General features: G+C 41.3%; 1 protein-coding gene across 1 annotated transcript in view; it reads left to right on the top strand.

The window, feature by feature from the left end:
* Positions 1-572: 572 nt before the first annotated feature.
* Positions 573-20,874, top strand: part of LOC120064032 (ly6/PLAUR domain-containing protein 1-like) — a 38,913-nt gene continuing 18,611 nt past the window's right edge. Inside the window, exons 1-2 of the mRNA XM_039014341.1 lie at positions 573-576; positions 688-822. Of these exons, the coding sequence (XP_038870269.1) occupies positions 573-576; positions 688-822 (139 nt within the window). The remainder of the gene's footprint in view (positions 577-687; positions 823-20,874) is intronic.

Here is a 20,874-nt window from a genome sequence, read left to right as displayed (position 1 = left end):
ACAGGCTTTGGTTTTTCCAATTATGTTTTGAGGTTGGACTTTAGCACGTACTGCACACCGGTTAGTGTCACCTCTCTAGTCAGTATGTGTTACACCGGTGCTGGCTTGTCCATCTCGTTAGTAGGAAGGTGTTTCACCTGTGCTGGCCCAGGTGCTTTTTAAGAGTGGCTGGCCCAGTACTCCAGGTATCTTGATAGATTCGGTGGGTTAACACCTTTAGTTGGCGCTCCCTATTTAGATTCCTAGACAGACAATCTGTTATCTGATTTCTCCGACTTAGTTTTGCTCTAACTTTTTGGTTTGCTTCTTGTCTTTAAGTTTGGCCTGGGCTTTTCTTTTGTTTACCTCATCTTTGGCAAATTTAGTGGGTGCTCATGGTGGGTCTCTTTTTTAAATTTTATTTTAGGGTCCAGTTGTTGTTGCTAGTCAACTGTCAGTGGACACCCCATGAGTGTATTTCAGATCCCCTTCTAAACCCCCATCTGTTTCGTTTTGGTCGTTGGTTCACTGACTTTTAGTTCATTCATCTGTTTGAGTGACATTTTTTGGTTTTCTTGCTGGGGAATGTAACAATGGGTATACCAGTGTCTCACTTGATACTTTTGTATTGTACTTTGCAATTCATGCAGGTAAGTCCATTAAGAACAGATTTGGAATGACAACCTGTGTTCCTCCTGTATGTTGTAGGGCTGGCTCTGCAGATCCAGTGTTATCAGTGTGAAGAGGTCACTCAAAATGACTGCTCCACACCTGAGTTCATCGTCAACTGCACTGTCAACGTTCAGGACATGTGCCAGAAGGAGGTATTAGTGACAGAAGACGGTAAGCCAAATGTGATATGAATTTACTTGACTTAAACCCTTCTACTCTGTGAGGAACATACAATAGGTCTTCCTAGCTGAGAAAGAGTTGTTTTGGTGGTTTGTTCTTGCTGACGAATGTGTTGATCTTTCCGTAAGGTGCCTTCTATCTGTAACGTGTAAAAAAATTATACATAAATAGGTTGATATACACTCTGTCTTGAATAAGAAATGAATGCATCCAAATGAACATGGACTGTCCGGCCTCAACCTATCCACCTGCTGCTAGATAGCCAACTTCTATCGTCTACTGGGTTCACAGACCCAGGATCAGCAGAGTTTGAATTAGCCCACGGTTAGTCAATGGTTTTGATGAAAGGCGAAATAATTGCAGTGCAGCATTAAGTCAGTATTCAAAATCATAGTCAGTTAACCATAATGACTATGATGAATGTGAAATTATAATATTAAAACATTCATCAGAGCCATTATGGCCAAGTCAGAGTTGTAATCTCAACTAATACACATGACCCTTTGTATTCTTTAATTTGTGTGTTTTTATAGCTTTGAACAAAGAAACATTCACGAAAACTAAGTAGTGAGTAGAAGGGAAATCATGTTTAACCTTTTCACGTGTGAGTTCCAAATTACTCTAACGGTTGCCCCAACGCTAGTTATTTTTTGTTTATATGTGCGTGATGTCAATGCACTCACTGTTCCAAAATGTGATTGTTATACAATAGGACAGTTGACCCGCACTGCCCTCAAACCAAGGTACGCTGCCTGCTAATTATCTATGTTTCAACTTGTCAATTTCAAAAAAAAAATTCTAACAGTTTGAATTGAGGTGTGTTCCGCCTCATTAATTCACATAACAAGTAGCCCATTTCACTGTTGCGGACCATTTATTTGATGCTTTACTGAGCCGGACAAACTTCTCTCTTCAACGATAGCCCAATCACTTCCCCAGTGTTTCCAAAGATCAAGTATGAAGACAATGCGCATCTCCAGTCAAAACAGGCCTTGCACAAACTTTTTCCACCGGCACATTTTCTGGATGGCACCCACATTGCCTTCATTGTTTTCCTTACAAACTGGACTTTGACCGTGTGGTTCTATCAAAGTAAGAGGCTTATTTTCTGTATATCGTGTTGTCGTTTCTACAGTAGCACACCAAATGTATGTATGGATCATAATGTATTTGGTATTTAATTCATGTGTTTTCAAGTACTAGTGACAAGTCATGCATTCCAATTCTTGCATAGATTGTAATGGACACGTGTGTGTTGTGATACTTTTTTAAAAGTTGTACTGATTATGATGAGCTAATGCTAAGCTATTTGCCAGCTATGTGTGGCACCATGTTTGTTGACATTATACAATGCATTCTGGTTGTCACGTAAGCATCGGTCAGACCAAAGATGTTATAACAAGGGATAGTTCACTCGACTGACATATGGTGCTTTCAAGACAACTGGGAACTCAGAAAAATACTAGGTCAAATCGTGACGTCAGTGATCTTCAGGTCGGAAAGTCGGCGCTCTAGATAGAGGCTCGAGTTGGATGACCGTTCAATACAACTTTTCCCAGTTGGAGCTAGTTTTTTCAGATTTCCCAGTTGTCTTGAACCCACTGAAGTCAGATTCCAAGTTCCCAGTTCTGAACGCAGCATCAGGCTAACTTTGGCACCTCAGAGTTACCAGCTTAGACCCTCTATTTTATTTAGCATATAAACTTCCCCTGTGTTTGCCCCCCATTTATTGATAAATTCTCTATCATAGTAATATTTCCTGCATCATATCCCTCCACAATACCTTCCCCCATGGACTTGAACACCCCCCACATATGAAATGAATCCCCCCTAAAATGGTTTCATCCCTGTTTTAGCTTTTGCGCTACGGTTAGGCAGTAGGCTTGTATTTGTTCTGATGTTCCGAGGTAAAGTTTTATTTGCTTTGTGATTTGTCAATGTTAGAGGACTTGTCAAGTCATGTGCTCTGGTTCTTGAATACACTGTAACAAGTACATTGAAGATTTGTATTATGCTGATCTTTTGACTTTTTATGTGCGTCTTAAAGTGAATTCTGGGATTAGCGAGTTTTCGCCAAGTCCAACATAAACAAATGTGGCTGCCATCATAAAGAATGAATGTGCTATTAGCTTAGCTGACGCATCTCTTTTCTAAACAATCAAATGTTTTCCCCTTGTGCTCACCAGAGATGTGGTACATTGTAAACAAGTCTAGCTGTTAGGTTGTGCTGACAAAAAAAAAAAAAGTTAGCGACCTAACTATTTAGCAGCTTGAAGCTTCCGCTCCATTACAGCCCCGTCAATGTGAATGGGGGCGTGCTTGGTGCTCAGTTTCCGTTTTTTGCGTAGCTGTTGCAACTGGAACACCTCATTTGTGCATCAGGTGGTTCCAATGCTTTGACTGAGTATTATAAACCTTGGGGGGGGGAAAAACAAAACTTCTTTCAAGTAAAAATATTTGAAGTTAAAACGGAACCATGTTACGGTACGCGCTGCTGACAGCTGGGTTACTGAGGGGCTGGGAGGTTACAGTCGTGGTAGACTGCCTAACCGACAACCCACGGAATTGCTCCAGCAATGTATTCAATGTGCGGTCATGGCATACTGCCAAGGTCTGGAAACCTTCCATAAGACAACGAAGCAACTCCTCGTGCCTTCCAATGGTGGCTCCTTGGGAGGAGATGGCGTTGTGGAGCGGGTCCGAGTTTGCTGGGTCCGCCATGGACAGTTCGTACTATCACGACTCAGGATAAGACCCAGATGCAGACAGTTCGAATAACCAACGTTTATTATAAAACGGGGCAGGCAGAGTCCGTAAGAGTCCGTAAGATACAGAGTGGCAGGTAGGGTCAGGGAAGGCAGAGGTCAGTAATCAAGGGCAGTGTCAAAAGGTACAGAACGGTAGGGTCAGGGCAGGCAGAATGATCAAAACCAAGATAACTAGAAAACAGGAGTAAGAAAAACTTACTGGTATGCTTGACAAGATGGACTGGCAACAGACAGAGAACACAGGTATAAATACACAGGGGATAATGGGGAAGCTGGGCGACACCTGGAGGGGGGTGGAGACATGCACAAGACAGGTGAAACAGATCAGGGTGTGACACTAATCTCTTTTGACCTAAATTGAGTATTGAATTTCATGGCCTCTAATGGCACATTTTAAAAGTATCCTATAAAATAAGGGGATGTACTGTAACTATGTTATCCAAGGAAAATGATTTTGTCTTGGTTAATTAAGTGCTGCTTGTCATCTAGTAGGCTTTGATAAAATGTCAAATCCCCGACCCATGTGGAAATTCAATAACAGTTACAGTGCCTTCAGAAAGTATTCATACCCCTTGACTTATTCCACATTTTGTTGTATTACAGCCTAAATTCAAAATGGGTTGAATCTTCTTTTTTTACCCATCTACACACAATACCCTATAATGACAATGTAGAATTTTTAGCAAATGTATTGAAAATGAAATGCAGAAACATCTAATTTACATACGTATTCACACCCCTGAGTCAATACATGTTAGAATCACCTTTGGCAACAATTACAGCTGTCTTTCTGGGTAAGTTTCTAAGAGCTTTGCACACCTGGATTGTACAATATTTGCACATTGTTCTTTTTAAATTTCTGTCAAGTTTGTTGTTGATCATTTCTAGACAGCCATTTTCAAGTCTTGCCATAGATTTTTAAGCAGATTTAAGTTAAAACTAACTCTGCCAATCAGGAACACTGTTTTCTTGGTAAGCAACTCGTGTAGATTTGGCATTTTGTTTTAGGTTATTGTCCTGCTGAAAGGTAAATTCTTATCCCAAGTTTTCCTCTGGGATTTTGCCTGTGCTAAGCTCTATTGCGTTTTTTCTTTTTTTTATCCTGAAAAACTCCTCAGTCCTTAACGATTACAAGCATACCAATAACATGATGCAGCCACCACTATGCTGAAAATATGGAGAGTGATACTAAGTAATATGTTTGGGGCTAATCCAATACAACACTTTGTATTCAGGACAAAAAGTGAATTGCTTTGCCACATTTTGTGCAGTTCTATGTTCTGGAATATTCTTATTCTGTAAAAACGTCCTTTTCACTCTGTCAATTAGGTTATTATGGTTGAGTAACTATGTTGTCTATCCATCCTCAGTTTTCTCCTATCAGTCATTAAACTCTTAACTGTTTTTAAAGTCTCCATTAGCATCATGGTGAAATCCCTGAGTGGTTTCCTTCCTCCTCAGCCACATAACAAAATAAAGGAAAAGGGGTGGGAGAAGAAGTAAGAACCTATTAAATAGAGAAAAATTTATGAAATAGTACTGAGGACAATAAGACCTAAACCAGATTCTAAGATGACTCCAACACAATTTTTGTTGCTGTTATCTTTCGTATGGTATGTTTGTTTCTCCCTGGTGTTTGGTCTGTCATCATCCGTTTCTTAGCCCTGGGTCTGCTTTGTTATCACACTCCTTGAAATTGGGTAATTTTGTTAGGGGGCATTTTCCCCTCCAGATGAACAAAATCAATAAACGCCTGTCTTTGAATGTACAGATGTAGGATCTTAATTTGATCACTCTTTTTGTTGCTGAAAATGTCAGACTTGATTTGCCCTAATGAAAAATGTGTTAACCCCTACTGAAAATGTCCATTAATTATAATCTACATAATAATTCACATTTGCTGTTGCTGCAGGATTATTTTCCTGCTGTAGCAAACTGGCTCAAATTAAGATCCTACATCTATATGATCCAAAGGACATGAACATTGTACTGCGGAGTCGACAGCTCTTTTTAATAAGAAAATGTCCACATGAATGCTCATGTACATTTCTGCTTTTATCATTATCGGCTCCGCTGTGCCACAAGGTTTGGGGAATTCCTCTGACCAGTTTAAGCCTTATCACTGTTTGAAATGTAACGCATACATTTCCAATTTTGTAGGACTCTCTGGGACAACATTTAATTAAAAACCACAATCAGTCTGTTTGAGTTAGGTAAGTTAACTTAGCTTCAGTATTTCATTGGCTTCCTAGAAAGATGGAAGTGTCTGAAGTATGTGTGTTCTAGCGTAGAGTAAGGACTAGATCCCAAGCCAGGTACTCAATCTGTCTACTTCCATGAACAATCCCAATTATTCTCAGCCAAGTGGCTGATGGTAGAATATTGGAGTTTCTATGAACATCGCCCAAAAGAGCCATCTATGAAGAAAATCCATCTGAGGAAAAAAAATCAACACTTCATATTCAAAGGATGGTCATATTCAGCCATGCTCCCTCCTTACCCACCTCTGATTAGGTCTTGAGAAATGACAGGGTGTGCGACTGCTTCACTTGGCCTGGAGTGCTTTCTCAACTCTCCTGGCTGGGTTGATGATTGCTTGTCTCTGCTTGGTTGCAGTTCATTTCAATGGCTGCTTGCTCTTTTGTGGAGCGCTTCAGCCAAACAAGCGTGGACTAATAGAGGACTCCAGTGGCTGATAAATTGCCTCTCCCCTGCGTAGATGGTCTGTCATTAAGAATGTATAATATGGCCACCAGGGTTGATTCCATTAATTAAATTCAATTCAAGTTCCAGGTCAGTCTCAGTAATTAAATTCCATTGTTAGGTAAATTCCAATAATTAAATTCCCAATTCAATATTATGCCAGACAATTTCACAAATTCAGATTAAATTCCCTCAGGCTTTCAGGCTGATCATGTCACTGTTCAGACAGCATAGCTATACTGGAAATATAGAAGTTTAAATTATTTAAAGTGACTCTTGTAGTCAATTTTTGATACCAAGTGCATTCACTCCATTAAAGCTGCAATATGTCACTTTTTGGGCGACCCGACCAAATTCACATAGAAATGTGAGTTGTAGTTCTGTCATTCTCATTGAAAGTATGTCTTAGAAGATGTACTATGTGCTCTATTTCTAAGTTTCCTGTATTTAAGTTTTGTTTTTGCGTCTTTTGGTTTTGTACACCAGCTTCAAACGGCTAAAAATACAATATTTTGGGAAATGCACTCTGAAATGTGCAAAAATTGAATTCCAAAAATATAGATTTGTTTAAATTGGGAAAAAATATCACTTCTATTCCATAACTTGAATATTATTGAAATTCTAATTGAATTCAACATTTTCCACTTCATGAGTGAATTTAATTGGAATTTCTAATTAGGAGAAATGGCCACCCGTGACACAGTATGTTGGTAGCCATCTTTACAATAGCTTGTAAATAATTCAGTATAATCATACAAACAGGATGGGAAATCAAGGCATAAACGTAAAATTGATGGATGCTGCCTGCCTCTGTCTGAGTGGGCATATTGTTATTTGTGGTTCAACACAGAATGCTCATATAGTGGGACATGTATGTATTCCTTTTGGACAGTATACAACATTACTGAAAGATAATTTGATTGCCTTACTACAAGGTAATAATTCCTGACAACCATTCGGAGCTGTAGGCTACAGGTTTACTGATGTGGTCCATTTAATGACTTTTTATTTGGTAGATCTTGCTATGTATGTACTCCACATGCAGTAAAGGTAGCATAACATAACTCCTTAATTCATACAATATGATTTAATGTACATGGTAAGCAGCATTAACATCAATTACGACTGTTTCATATGTTTTATGACACACAGACCAGTGATATGCTTACAATTAGTATGCCTTATTTGCTGTGTATACAGTATGTCACTTGTTCAGCTTGTTTATTCTAAGGGATCTGTTCATTCTATTGTCACTTGTGAATATTAACTGGGAGAGGCGGTGTGCTTGTCTTGATGACAAGACAAATAAGTGTAATGATTCCCTTTCGATTTGGCTGAAGGACAATCTGAATACCAAGCAATAGCAGTGAATCACTTGTGCTTTGAGGCTTTCCAGGTAGTACCGGTATCCATAGATAAGTACCGTGCCACCAGCCGAGCAGAAGAAATAAAACATGTAACGGGGGTGCTTATAAAGATTTGCTCCAATCAATATGTTTTCAATGAAAATGATAGCTATTATGACATAGATTGTTCTGTCAATAATCAGCTATAGGCTTACCTAAAAGGAGGCATTTTGGGTCAAAATACCTTATGATGTGAGAAAAGCTTGTGTACATTTTGTGTTGGTCCTGTAATCCGATCCAAGTAAAGAGTAATGCACAGAAGCTAAGGTCACCTTGTTGATAGTTATGTATTTGGGGAAGCATACATCATCTTTGTTCATACAATTTACTATGCACTCAAATGTTGTACTGTTTGTGCCATTGTGAAATCGTAGACTCCTGGACAGAGCACGGACTAGCTTCTCAGCAGAAATACCCCACCTTATTTTGCAGTTTATCTAAATAAGGAATTACTATTCATAAGGATTAATTCAATTCTATGAAGGCTAAAGCATGCGTTGACTTCAGCTAGCTAGCATAGTTTGGTGATAGCTGCATCTGGCTATCCTAACTAGCTGATATCTGTCAAACCGTTATAACATTCATAAGACACTCGTTCTACAACACCTTGCTATAAAAGTAATTTGCAACTTAGTTTCAATGTTTCATCACGTCATGTAAATACATGTTACTGTGGAAACGGTATAAACTGCAAATTGAATGCCCGCCCTTACTGAAAAAAAACATGCTTCTGGCAAACCGTTGTGGCAAACCTTTGGCCAATTTGCGGCAAGCTCGTTTATTCGCATGCAAATAAGTTTTGTGGCAAACTGTTGCGGCAACTTGTGAACTTTTGGCAAACAATTCTGGGAAACTTGTGGCGAACATTCTGTTTGCTGCAAACGCAGTATGAATTTGCCAATTAAATCAGGCTTTTGTTTACTGTGTGTTACAACATTTCAATTTTCTTATCTACATAAACCAAATCGCATAACTTTAAATGATTTTACACTACATGACCAAAAGTATGTGGACACATGCTCGGCAAACATCTCATTCCGAAATCATGGGCATTAATACGGAGTTGCTGTAGTGTTAAGTTTAATTTCACTGGAACTAAGGGGCCTAGCCCGAACCATGAAAAACAGCCCCAGATCATTATTCCTCCTCCACCAAACTTTACAGTTGGCCTATGTGTCACTGGTGTGGAAAGTAGTAGGCAAAAGGCAGTCACAGGTTTAGAACTGCTGAATTTATTTAAGCACCATAGATCAAAGCAGGACGAAACCCAAACACTGTTGTGCTCAAAATATATCTTCATAAACAAAAAGGCACAGGGCGAATGCAAAGTGCCTATTATAAAATATTCAGGACATAGTAGGAGAGATTCCTCTCAGGAAAACAAGTAACATTTACAAAGACAAATGGCAGAGGGAGTATATATACAGTGATAGCGGGGATTGGAACCAGGTGTTTGTAATATGACGATCCAGGATGTCCCGCTCGGGAACCCAGCACCACTCTTCGGGACCATACCCCTCCCAGTCGACCAGGTACTGGTGAATATCCCCACGACGCCGTGAGTGCAACAGGCTGCGTACGTCATGGGGTCCAGCACTAGCCAAGGGACCAGCTGCTACCGGTCTGAGAGATGCATGAAATGAGGGTGAGATACGGTAATTGACAGGGAGCTGTAATCTGTATGTCACCTCATTGGCTCTCCTCATGACTTTGAACGGCCCCACAAACTGCAAGCTCAGTTTCCGGCAGGGCAGGCGGAGGGGCAGGTCCTTCGTAGAAAGCCAGACCCTGTCACCGAGGTGAAAGACCTGGGCCAGAAACTGCGCTGGAGACGGGTGTCCGGTGTTCCATACATCTTCGGCACGTCGGAACTAGTCGTCCAACGCAGTAGCCTCGATCTGACTCCAGTGCCAGGGCTGGCTGATAGCCTAGAAAATACTGAAAGGGTGTGAGTTTAGTGAAGGAGGGAGTTTTGTGCGTATTCTGCCCAAGGCAGAAATGCAGCCCACTCCCCCAGCCAGTCCTGACAGTAACTACGAAGGTACCTACCCAGTTCTTGATGTACCCTTTCCACCTGCCCATTTGATTGGGGGTGGTACACAGAGGTGAGGCTGACCGTGATCCCCAGTCGTTCCATGAAGGCCTTCCAGACACTGGAGGTGAACTGAGGACCACGGTCAGACACGATGTCCTCCGGGATCCCGTAGTGCAGGAAGACGTGAGAGAAGAGAGTCTCCGCGGTCTGCAGGGCCATAAGGAGACCAGGCAGAGGAATCAAACGACAGGCTTTGGAAAACCGATGTGCCCCTCCAAAGGGGGTAGGTCTGTGACAAACCCGGATATCCCGGGCCAAGGTGGGTCACCAGTACTTGGCGGAGAGACAGTCGATAGCATGGGCTATACCAGGGTGCCCCGACACAGGTGCTGTGTGTGCCCAGGCGAGGAGACGGTCCCGCACATCAGAGGGCACGTAGATACGCCGCTTGGGACAGTGGTCAGGTGAGGGCTCCTGTCGTAGGGCTCGACGGATGTCCACGTCCACATTCCACACAACAGGAGCCACAATGCGTTACAGGGGAATAATGGGTGTGAATTTCTCCCTCCGATCCCCTGTGTCATGCACCCGGGACAACGCATCGGCCTTAACATTCTTGATCCCGGCCAGTAGGAGAGGGTAAAGTAAAATTTGAATAGGGCCCACCTGGCCTGACACGGGTTCAGCCTCTTCGCCGCTCAAATGTACTCCACGTTTCTGTGGTCCGTCCAGACAATGTATGGGTGTTTAGCACCCTCCAGCCAGTGCCGCCATGCTTTCTGCGCCTTCTTGACGGCCAACAACTCACAATCCACCACGTCGTAATTCCGCTCCGCAGGAGACAGCTTCCTTGAGTAGAAGGAGCGTGGATGGGGTTTAGGCGGTGATCCAGTGCATTGGGAGAGAACAGCCCCAACTCCAACCTCGGAGGCGTCCACCTCCATGATGAAGGGCAGAGACGGGTCAGGGTGAGCCAGAACAGGTGTGTTAGTAAAACGTTCCTTGAGCACACGGAAGGATTCGTTGGCCTCCCTAGTCCCGCACAGCTGTCGAAGACCTTCCTTCGGGAGGGAGGTGAGAGGGGCCACCACCGTGCTGAAACCCCTAATGAAATGCCGGAAATATTTGGCAAAACCAAGGAAGCGCTGCACCGCCTTGATGTTGGATGGAACAGGCCAAGACCGTACTGCACTGACCCTCTGCTCTTCCATCTCCACTCCCGTAGTGGATATCCGGTATACCAAGAAGGAGACTGCTGAAAGAAAAGGCACTTTTCCACCTTGCCGTACAGGTGATGCCCTATCAGCCTCTCCAAAATGGACCTGACATGAGACATGTTGCTCGCATTTAGTCAAGTACACCAAGATGTTGTCTATGTACACCACTACATAGCTACCCAACATGTCTCTAAACACTTTGTTAATTAATGATTGAAACACAGAGGGTGTATTTGTCAGGCCATAGGGCATTACTCTGTATTCGTAGTGCCCGGTGCTGGTGCTGAAGGCGGTCTTCCATTCATCCCTCTCTCTGATGCACTCCCAGGTTGTAGGCACTGCGTAAATCCAATTTAATAAAGTACTTACCCACTGTGATCGAACATATGCACGGTGCTATGAGAAGCAGGGGATAACTGAATTTAACAGTAGCCTTATTCAGTGTCCGGTAATCGATACAGGGACGGAGACCTCCCTCCTTCATGAAAAATAAGCTGGAGGCGGTAGGAGAGTTGGACGGACGGATGAATCCTTGGGCCTGTGCCTCCTGGATGTAGGCATCCTGGCTTTGGTCTCTGCATGTGAGAGATGCCTGAGCTGGCCGGCGGGTGGGAACCAAAGCGAAGGATGGTGTGACACTGCATTGGGGCAGGTAGCGTTCTCCTGGCATCCGCCAAACCCAGATTTGTCCATCGGACTGCCAGATGGTGAAGAGTGATTCATCACTGCAGAGAACGCGTTTCCACTGCTCCAGAGTTCAATGGCGGTGTGCTTTACACCACTCCAGCCAAGACTTGGCATTGCGCATGGAAACGGCCATGGAAACCCATTGCATGAAGCTCCCCATGAACAGTTCTTGTCCTGACGTTGCTTCCAGAGGCAGTTTGGAACTCGGTAGTGAGTGTTGCAATCGAGGACTATTTTTACTCAAAATGCGCTTTAGCACTCGGCGGTCCCGTTCTGTGAGCGTGTGTGACCGACAGTTGGAAGTTTACATACATTTAGTTTGGAGTCATTAAAACTTGTTTTTCAACCACTCCACAAATGTCAACCACTCCACATAGTCGGTTAAGGACATCTACTTTGTGCGTGACACAAGTAATTTTTCCAACAATTGTTTACAGACAGATTATTTCACTTATAATTCACTGTATCACAATTCCAGTGGGTCAGAAGTTTACATACACTAAGTTGACTGTGCCTTTAAACAGCTTGTAAAATTCCAGAAAATGAGGTCATGGCTTTAGAAACTTATGATTGGCTAATTGACATAATTTGAGTCAATTGGAGGTGTACCTGTGGATGTATTTCAAGGCCTACCTTCAAACTCTGTGCCTCTTTCTTGACATCATGGTAAAATTGAAAGAAATCAGCCAAGACCTCAGAAAAAAAAATTGTAGACTTCCACAAGTCTGGTTCATCCTTGGGAGCAATTTCTAAACGCCTGAAGGTACCACGTTCATCTGTAAAAACAATAGTACGCAAGTATAAACACCATGGGACCACGCAGCCGTCATACCGTTCAGGAAGGAGACGCGTTCTGTATCCAAGACATGAACGTACTTTGGTGTGAAAAGTGAAAATCAATCCCAGAACAACAGCAACCTTGTGAAGATGCTGGAGGAACAGGTACAAAAGTGTATATATATCCACAGTAAAACTAGTCCTGTATCGACATAACCTGGAAGGCCGCTCAGCAAGGAAGCAGCCACTGCTCCAAAACCGCCATAAAAAAGCCAGGCTACGGTTTGCAACTACACATGGGGACAAAGATCGTACTTTTTGGAGAAATGTCCTCTGGTCTGATGAAACAAAAATAGAATTGTTTGGACATAATGATCATTGTTATGTTTGGAGGAAAAAGGGGGAGGCTTGCAAGCCGAAGAACACCATCCCAACCGTGAAGAACGGGGTTGCGGCATCATGTTGTGGGGGTGCTTTGCTGCAGGAGGTACTGGTGCACTTCACAAAATAGATGGCATCATGAGGACAGGAAATTATGTGGATATATTGAAGCAACATCTCAAGACATCAGTCAGCAAGTTAAAGCTTGGTCGCAAATGGGTCTCCAAATGGACAATGACCCCAAGCATACTTCCAAAGTTGTGGCAAAATGGCTTAAGGACAACAGTCAAGGTATTGGAGTGGCCATTACAAAGCCCTGACCTCAATCCTATAGTAAATGTGATAATAGCAAAAAATAGATATTTCCCAAAGAAATTGTTGAATCTTTCATGTACTGTAGCTACAACATGTACATGACAGAAATGTGAACACTATGGGGATGTTGACCATAGGATGTTTAAAGGGACAACTACTGAATTATTTACATGAACCAAGTGATAACTGAGCAATAGATGTCAACCAATGGAAGTTTAAAAGATAAATAAAAATATGTAGAATTAAAACAAACTAAATCGACCCCAATTCAGAACTATTTACTTTTTGGGTGAGCTTTGGCGATGGCGGCCCTGTGGAAGTCCTTTGTCCAAATCTTGTTGAATGCATGCATGCACTGAAACTATCAGAAAACGCAAAACAAACAAATTAGGATGCTGAAAACTATTTACATTTTAGCATTTTAAAAGGAAGCAATTGAGTTATGCCTAATATGGCAATTCATATTATTTTTCCAAAATAAGTTATTGTTACTCTAAAAGATGCTATGTTATAAATAACCCAATTTGGTTAATTTCGACAACCCAGCGGTGGGTCAATATTGGACAAACACAGCATTAGGTTAATTCAACCCAGCGGGTTTGGGTTGTGCTTCTAACCCAGTGTCTTGGGTTGAGCACTTGACCAAACTGCTGGTTAATATTAGACTATATTGCTGGGTTAAAACCCAGTGTGTTGGAACATAAACCCAGCACATTAGGTTGAGAAAATGGCCCATTTTAGCTCGGTCATTTTTTTAATGTAATCCTTATTATTTTCAGTGTCATCCTAATTTAAATTTTGCTTGCAAATTGTTGCCTTCTCTACCATCCCACCCCCTCCATTTCCTACACACACAATCAAGATGCAACGTTGTATTTCAAATGATTTAATTTGTGTTGCTTGCATTTCAGAACATCGTCAGACAATTGTCCACAATGTACAAGAATATATAATTTTTTTTTAAATAGCACATTGAAACAAAACCCAATTGTCTAAATACTGCATTTGGAAAGTATTCAGACCCCTTGACTTTCTCCACATTTTGTTAGATTACAGCATTAATCTAAAATAAACTAATTTGTATTTTTCCCTCATGAATCCACACACAATACCCCATAATGATAAAAGAAAAACAGGTTTTTATACAGTAGCAGTCTAAAGTTTGGACACCCAGTCATTCAAGTTCTTTAAAAAAATAAAAATAAAAATAAATATTTTCAACGTTGTAGAATAGTTGTGAAGACATCAAGATAATGAAATAACACATATGGGATCATGTAGTAACCAAAAAAGTGTTAAAGAAATCAATCTGTTTAATATTTGAGATTCTTCAAAGTAGCAACCCTTTCCCTTTGACCGCTTTGCACTCCCTTGGCATTATCTCAACCAGCTTCATGAGGTAGTCACCTGGAATGCATTTCAATTAACAGGTGTGCCTTGTTAAAAGTTAATTTGTGTTGTGACAAAGTAGGGGTGGTATACATAGCCCTATTTGATAAAAGACCACAAGTCCATATTATGGCAAGAACAGCTCAAATAAGCAAAGAGAACCGACAGTCCATTGTTACTTTAAGACATGGATGTCAGTCAATCTGGAAAATGTCAAGAACTTTGAACGTTTCTTCATGCGTGCGTGCGTGTGACACTGTCTGTCTTAAGGTGTATTAACACAGATCTGTCTATCAGACAGTGCCAGAGCTTATCAATAGATATTCACATTAACTGACACACTTCAGCTATCTTAGGCGACCACACACACACACACACAATGCTGTTTTGTCATAAAATAAATGGTCTACAATTGGGTTGACTTTACTAAGGACATATATGAATGACTCATTACTTAAGTAATAAATATGTAATTCATAAAGAACTTTTCACAATCTTCAAAATGTAACATTTGTATTTATTTTTGTTGTGATAGAATGAAAGCGTACCATCATTGTGCTCAATGGTTTTTGCGACTGCACTTACATTTACATTACATTTAAGTCATTTAGCAGACGCTCTTATCCAGAGCGACTTACAAATTGGTGCATTCACCTTATGATATCCAGTGGAACAACCACTTTACAATAACACTTTACACTTTACACACTTTACACTTTACAATATCCCTACCGGCCAAACCCTCCCTAACCCGGACCCGGACGACGCTAAGCCAATTGTGCGTCGCCCCACGGACCTCCCGGTCGCAGCTGGCTGCGGCAGAGCCTGGGCGTGAACCCAGAGACTCTGGTGGCGCAGCTAGCACTGAGATGCAGTGCTCTAGACCACTGCGCCACCCGGGAGACAAAAAAGCCCTATTTATAGCTCATACATTGACTTAAAAAAAAATATATATATGCAAATGTACCCACTTTATGCATACAGTCCTCTATGTGGCTCGTTTGCCTTTAGTTCAGCTACTGAAGTACGTTATGGTACGCTTTCATTCTATCACAACAAAAATAAATACAAATGTTACATTTTGAAGATTGTGAAAAGTGCTTTATGAATTACATATTTATTACTTAAGTAATGAGTCATTCATATATGTCCTTAGTAGAGTCAACCCAATTGTAGACCATTTATTTTATGACAAAACAGCATTGTGTGTGTGTGTGTGTGGTCGCCTAAGATAGCTGAAGTGTGTCAGTTAATGTGAATATCTATTGATAAGCTCTGGCACTGTCTGATAGACAGATCTGTGTTAATACACCTTAAGACAGACAGTGTCACACGCACGCATGCTTTTTGATGGAAACTTCTCCGGTGGGAAAATGTGCATATTGTTTTATGCAGATTTTAGAATATTCTCATGATAATGTGTCGCAAATTGGATGGAAGTCAAGGTTTACAAATGCTATCATCTAATTTCCCCCATCAATCTCCCTATACCTATCCACTATTTAAACTTAGACTGCAAGTCAATGAAGGACTTTCTGGACTGATTGAAGCTGGGTCGGAATGTCTTCGCAACCTCGTCTATAAGATAGGCACGATGTCACCTTGTGTATCTGGAGAGAAGAATGTTTAGTAAATAACTTGATTGTTTCAGGCAAAAAATAAATGAGCATCTGAAGCACCGACAGCAGTATCATTTCAAACTATACCTGCACTTCAAAGAGAAGATCTTGGGACTGCTTCTCCCTGGGCTGGCGAAGCGAAGTTTTGTCCTTGACGACCGTGATCCAGTTATCAGTGAGTTTCCCTAAGCAGTCCGGGTTGAAAATGTAGAAGTCCTTAGCAATCTGTAGTAAAGCAGACAATTACATTTTAAACATTTTACGTTTAGGTTTTTTGACAAACCAAAACATACATTGACAAAAATTTTACATTTACATACATTTCCAGAAACATTAATAACATCATGCTTGCTCAGATCCACATGTTCCCACCGTATCCACACCCAATGCTGTTTCTAATGCTTGTGAGACTTCATATGACTTAAAATTCTGTTATGTTGGAGCCAGACAATTTACTTTTCCATTGCAGTTAATCACTAGTGAGGTGTTAGCCAAACTCTCAATGTCCTTCTGACTTCAGTCTGGAATGGCTTTTTGATGTCGGCGCAATGCGTCAAATGAAGGGTGCTGTGATTTTACTGGTTGGCTCGCTCATCTGTCTTTCTCACTCAAACACTCACAGCCCCGAGCGCCGCTCTATTACAATGGTTGGATTTTCAAATCCAAATAATGAGAGAAAAAAATTATTTGAGAGAATCCCATTGCACAATTTATTCATTAGCCTCCTTTCCAGAACAGTGTGGTCACAGCTCTCTGCGCTGTGAGTCATGTGGGCCATGTCAGCCAGGCTAGTAAATCACAGCAAACAGAATCAAATTCAAGTCTGTTTTTGTAAAAAATGTACCCCACCATAGCTGGACTATCCAGCAGACACAGATACCTTCGAACTATCTCGAATGTCTTTGCTCCATTCTGTCTGGTCCAGTGAGACCTCTGGATCACGGTCTCCTTCGTGTACTCCGTAAACTGGTTTGCCGGCCAGATGTTCAGCCACATCTGGGCTACCCTTTCACATTTGACTCTTGTCAACGCACAGTATTCCAATTAATTATACATTCCTTTTAAAAAATGTGTTTTAAAAACACACATCTTTCAATATGTACCTAGCAAGACCAGGGTACTGCCAAAGATTGGTGTGTCGCTTGGTGCGTCCACAGTTCTATGTATTCACATTTGTGTGTCCCGAGGACCTCCCCTAGTGTATAAAAAAAATGTGGCGTTTACAGAATACTCACTGCGTGTAAGGCTTTTATGTTCTTCTTTAAGCTTCAGGCTATAGTCGAGTCGTCCAAAAGCAAAAGAGCTTTCCTGGTCCATCTCCTCTGCTGCAAAAGTGGGGGTAAAAGGGAAAGGGGATAACCAATCAGTTGCACAACTGAATGCATTTTACCGAAATGTGTCTTCTGCATTTAACCCAGTACTACCTACTGCAGTTGTGCCCTTGAGCAGAACACTTTACCACTAAGTGCCCATGAGCTGCTTCCAGCCTGTTGTGTGTCAGGTTGGTCATTGTGACAGAATATCTGTTCAAATGACCCAATAAAACAAGTATGGTCAAATTAAAGCCAGGCTATATATGGTAGCTGTGCATGTAATGTATCTAGTCCAAAATTGGCTACATGGTTCTAAGAGGCTTTGGTTAAGTTGTCTTTCAAGTTTCCATTAAGGTTATACTATTGGTTATCGATGACAATGTGAAAGACATAGATGCTGTTTTACACAGGGTCAATAAAAATCTGTTGGTTTTTTTCACCCCAAAGCCTGTCCCCACTCTCAAAAAATAATTTCTCAGTTTTACTTACACTCCAACTTTTGAATCAAAGATTCCAGGTTCCACTCATTCAGCGTAGCCTTTACAAAGCTGTCCATTCATTGGCCTTAGTCACTGCATTTAAGTACAGAAATAAATACATGTTAAACATTACTAGCTTGCTATACTAACTTGGCTACATCAAATGTAAGGCACTCTGTTAGCTAGCTAACATAATTTGCGTCCGTCCTCCTCAACTTAACAATTCCAACTAATGCTGCCACTGTCAGAAACCATTGAAAACCAGTACAGTAACGCTAGCTAACTCAATCAATCACCATGCAAGCAAGAGATAAGCCTGCCAAATAGCTTAAATTAACCCAGATGAGGAATAAGTCAAATCTAGCTACGGTGCATTTGGAAAGTATTCAGACCCCTTCCCTTTTTCCACATGTTACGTTACAGCCTTATTCTAAAATGTATTGAATTCATTTGTTACCTTATCAATTTACACACAATACCCCATAATGACAAAGCAAATACCAGGTTTTTAGACATTTTACAAATATTAACAAATCAAGCAAAGATGCACTGTGTTTTAAAGGTAGGCCTTGAAATACAGGTACACCTCCAATTGACTCAAATGATGTCAATTAGCCTATCAGAAGCTTATAAAGCCATGATGTCATTTTCTGGAATTTTCCAAGCTGTTTAAAGGCACAGTCAACTTAGTGTATGTAAACTTCTGACCCACTGGAATTGTGATACAGTAAAAGTATCTGTCTGTAAACAATTGTTGGAAAAATTGCTTGTCATGCACAAAGTAGATGTCCTAACCATCTTGCCAAAACTATAGTCTGTTAACAAGACATTTGTGGAGTGGTTGAAACACTTAGGTTTGAATCATTAACATTTGTTTATGTAAACTTCCGACTTCAACTGTAAATATAATAGCTATAAGTAAAATCCATAAAACAACTTAATCATGGCCATAAGGCGTGCCTCCCTGGCAGTCACCACCTTCTTCCGCTTCTCTTCCCTCTCCCTCCGCTCTTCACGCTGCCGTGCCGCCTCCGTCCTTTCGGCGTCCTTTACAGTTGCCAACCTTCCATCTTCTCCATGTCCTTCAGCACAGCCATCCACTCTGGTTCCTTATTCTTTTTATTAGGAGGACTGAAGGATCCCCCCTCCACTTCTGGACCCTTCTGGGAGGGAGAGGAGCCCACAGCCGCACACTGGGAGGAGGATGATATGAGAGATAGTGGCCGTGTGGTGATGGAGTGGCAGCCCCCCAGCGCCTCATCGATCACTGCATGCCACTTCCAGGATGCGGCTGTGGCCTCCCCTCCCTCCATGCTGCCTCCGGTGGGGGGAGCTTTCAACTTCTGAAATGATGGAAAAGGATAGCTTTCATCAACTAATATTGCATAACATGAACATTACAGTCAGCTCAAAACAGATAAACGGACGTGACAAATCAAGACACTGTAAAAAAAAAAGTCCAGTCTTTTACAGTTAATTACTGTAAAAGTACAGTATATTCACTGTCTCAAATTTACAGGATGATACTGTCAATATAAAAAAACAGTAAGTTCAAGTATTTTATGAATTTACAGTATTCCTGGCAGTACAGTAGAACCTTTGTTTAGGAGAACTACAGCGAAAATATAGTACATGTACGTATCAGTCAAGTACATGTACATTACCACACAAATATGGAGAGTGTGGACACATGTGAATGACCGATACATTTTTATTTAAGGCAAAAGGAATAGGCTGGACCACAAAATGAGCTATGCAAGAGGACTCTAGACAATAACATCCAATTTAGCATATGATTACTTGTTTGCCTTCTCCTAAAATAATAAAATAGGATGTTAGCCTTTTCAAACATGCAATCATAATAGGCATTAATGTCATCCATTCCAAAACATGTAAATCTGTTAATCAGAACTAGAGTGAATACAGATGCAATGGTTGCCTCGCTCTTGCCTGCCCCTCTCCTATAGTGTGTGTTTATATTTGTCCTATTTCACAAGTTTGTAATTTATACATGTGTATTGGAAATGTATTTTTTGCATCTCTCACTCTCCCTGAGACCCCCTCAGAGAGTGTGGTCCATAGCCAGGGTCAGCCATTATGAACGGCACCGCTGCAGCAATTAGGGTTAAGTGCCTCAAGGGCAGATCGACAGATTTTTCACCTTGTCGGCTCAAGGATTTGAACAAGCAACCTTTCAGTTACTGTCCCGGCGCTTTAACTGGGTGCAAACAAAACACAAATGAAAAGGATAGAGGTTCCACTCTTGCGTCTTCAACAAACTGGGACGTTACATTTCGGTCCTTGAAGCCTTCAACCAAAATATAGAAGCCATTATGCAGGTAACTGAAATAGTCTGCTCTCAACATTGCAATTGTCCAAATGTATACTGTGTCATTCATACCTTCAGAACCACATAACAGAACTCCAGAACAGCATTCCAGAAGCGCCCCAGTCCGCCGATCCTTTTTGCCCAGGTCTCCCCTAAATGAATCCCAAAATTCAGGCAGTGAGAGAAACAATAACAAATCATATACAGTATGTTACTTCAACCAATAACATTCAAATGAGCATACTGTATACAGTGCCTTCAAAAAGTATTCACACCCCTTTTTCCACATTTTGGTGCTACAGCCTGACTTGAAAATGGATTAATGTCGAAGTGAAATTTTAGTTTTCAGAATTTTATACAGATTAATAAAAAATGAAAAGCTGAAATGTCTTGCGTCAATAACTATTCAACCCCTTTGTTATGGCAAGCCTAAAAGAATACAGGAGTAAAAATGTGCTTAACAAGTCACAAGTTGCATGGACTCTTAATAATAGTGGTTAACATGATCACCCTATCTCTGTACCACACACATACAATTATGTGTAAGGTCCCTCAGTCGAGAAGTGAGTGTCTAGCACAGATTCAACCACAAAGACTAGGGAGGTTTTCCAATGCCTCACAACGG

The sequence above is a fragment of the Salvelinus namaycush genome, chromosome 19, assembly GCF_016432855.1.
Source record: "Salvelinus namaycush isolate Seneca chromosome 19, SaNama_1.0, whole genome shotgun sequence".
Lineage (NCBI taxonomy): Eukaryota > Metazoa > Chordata > Actinopteri > Salmoniformes > Salmonidae > Salvelinus > Salvelinus namaycush.
This window is presented reverse-complemented; position numbering and strand designations above follow the sequence as displayed.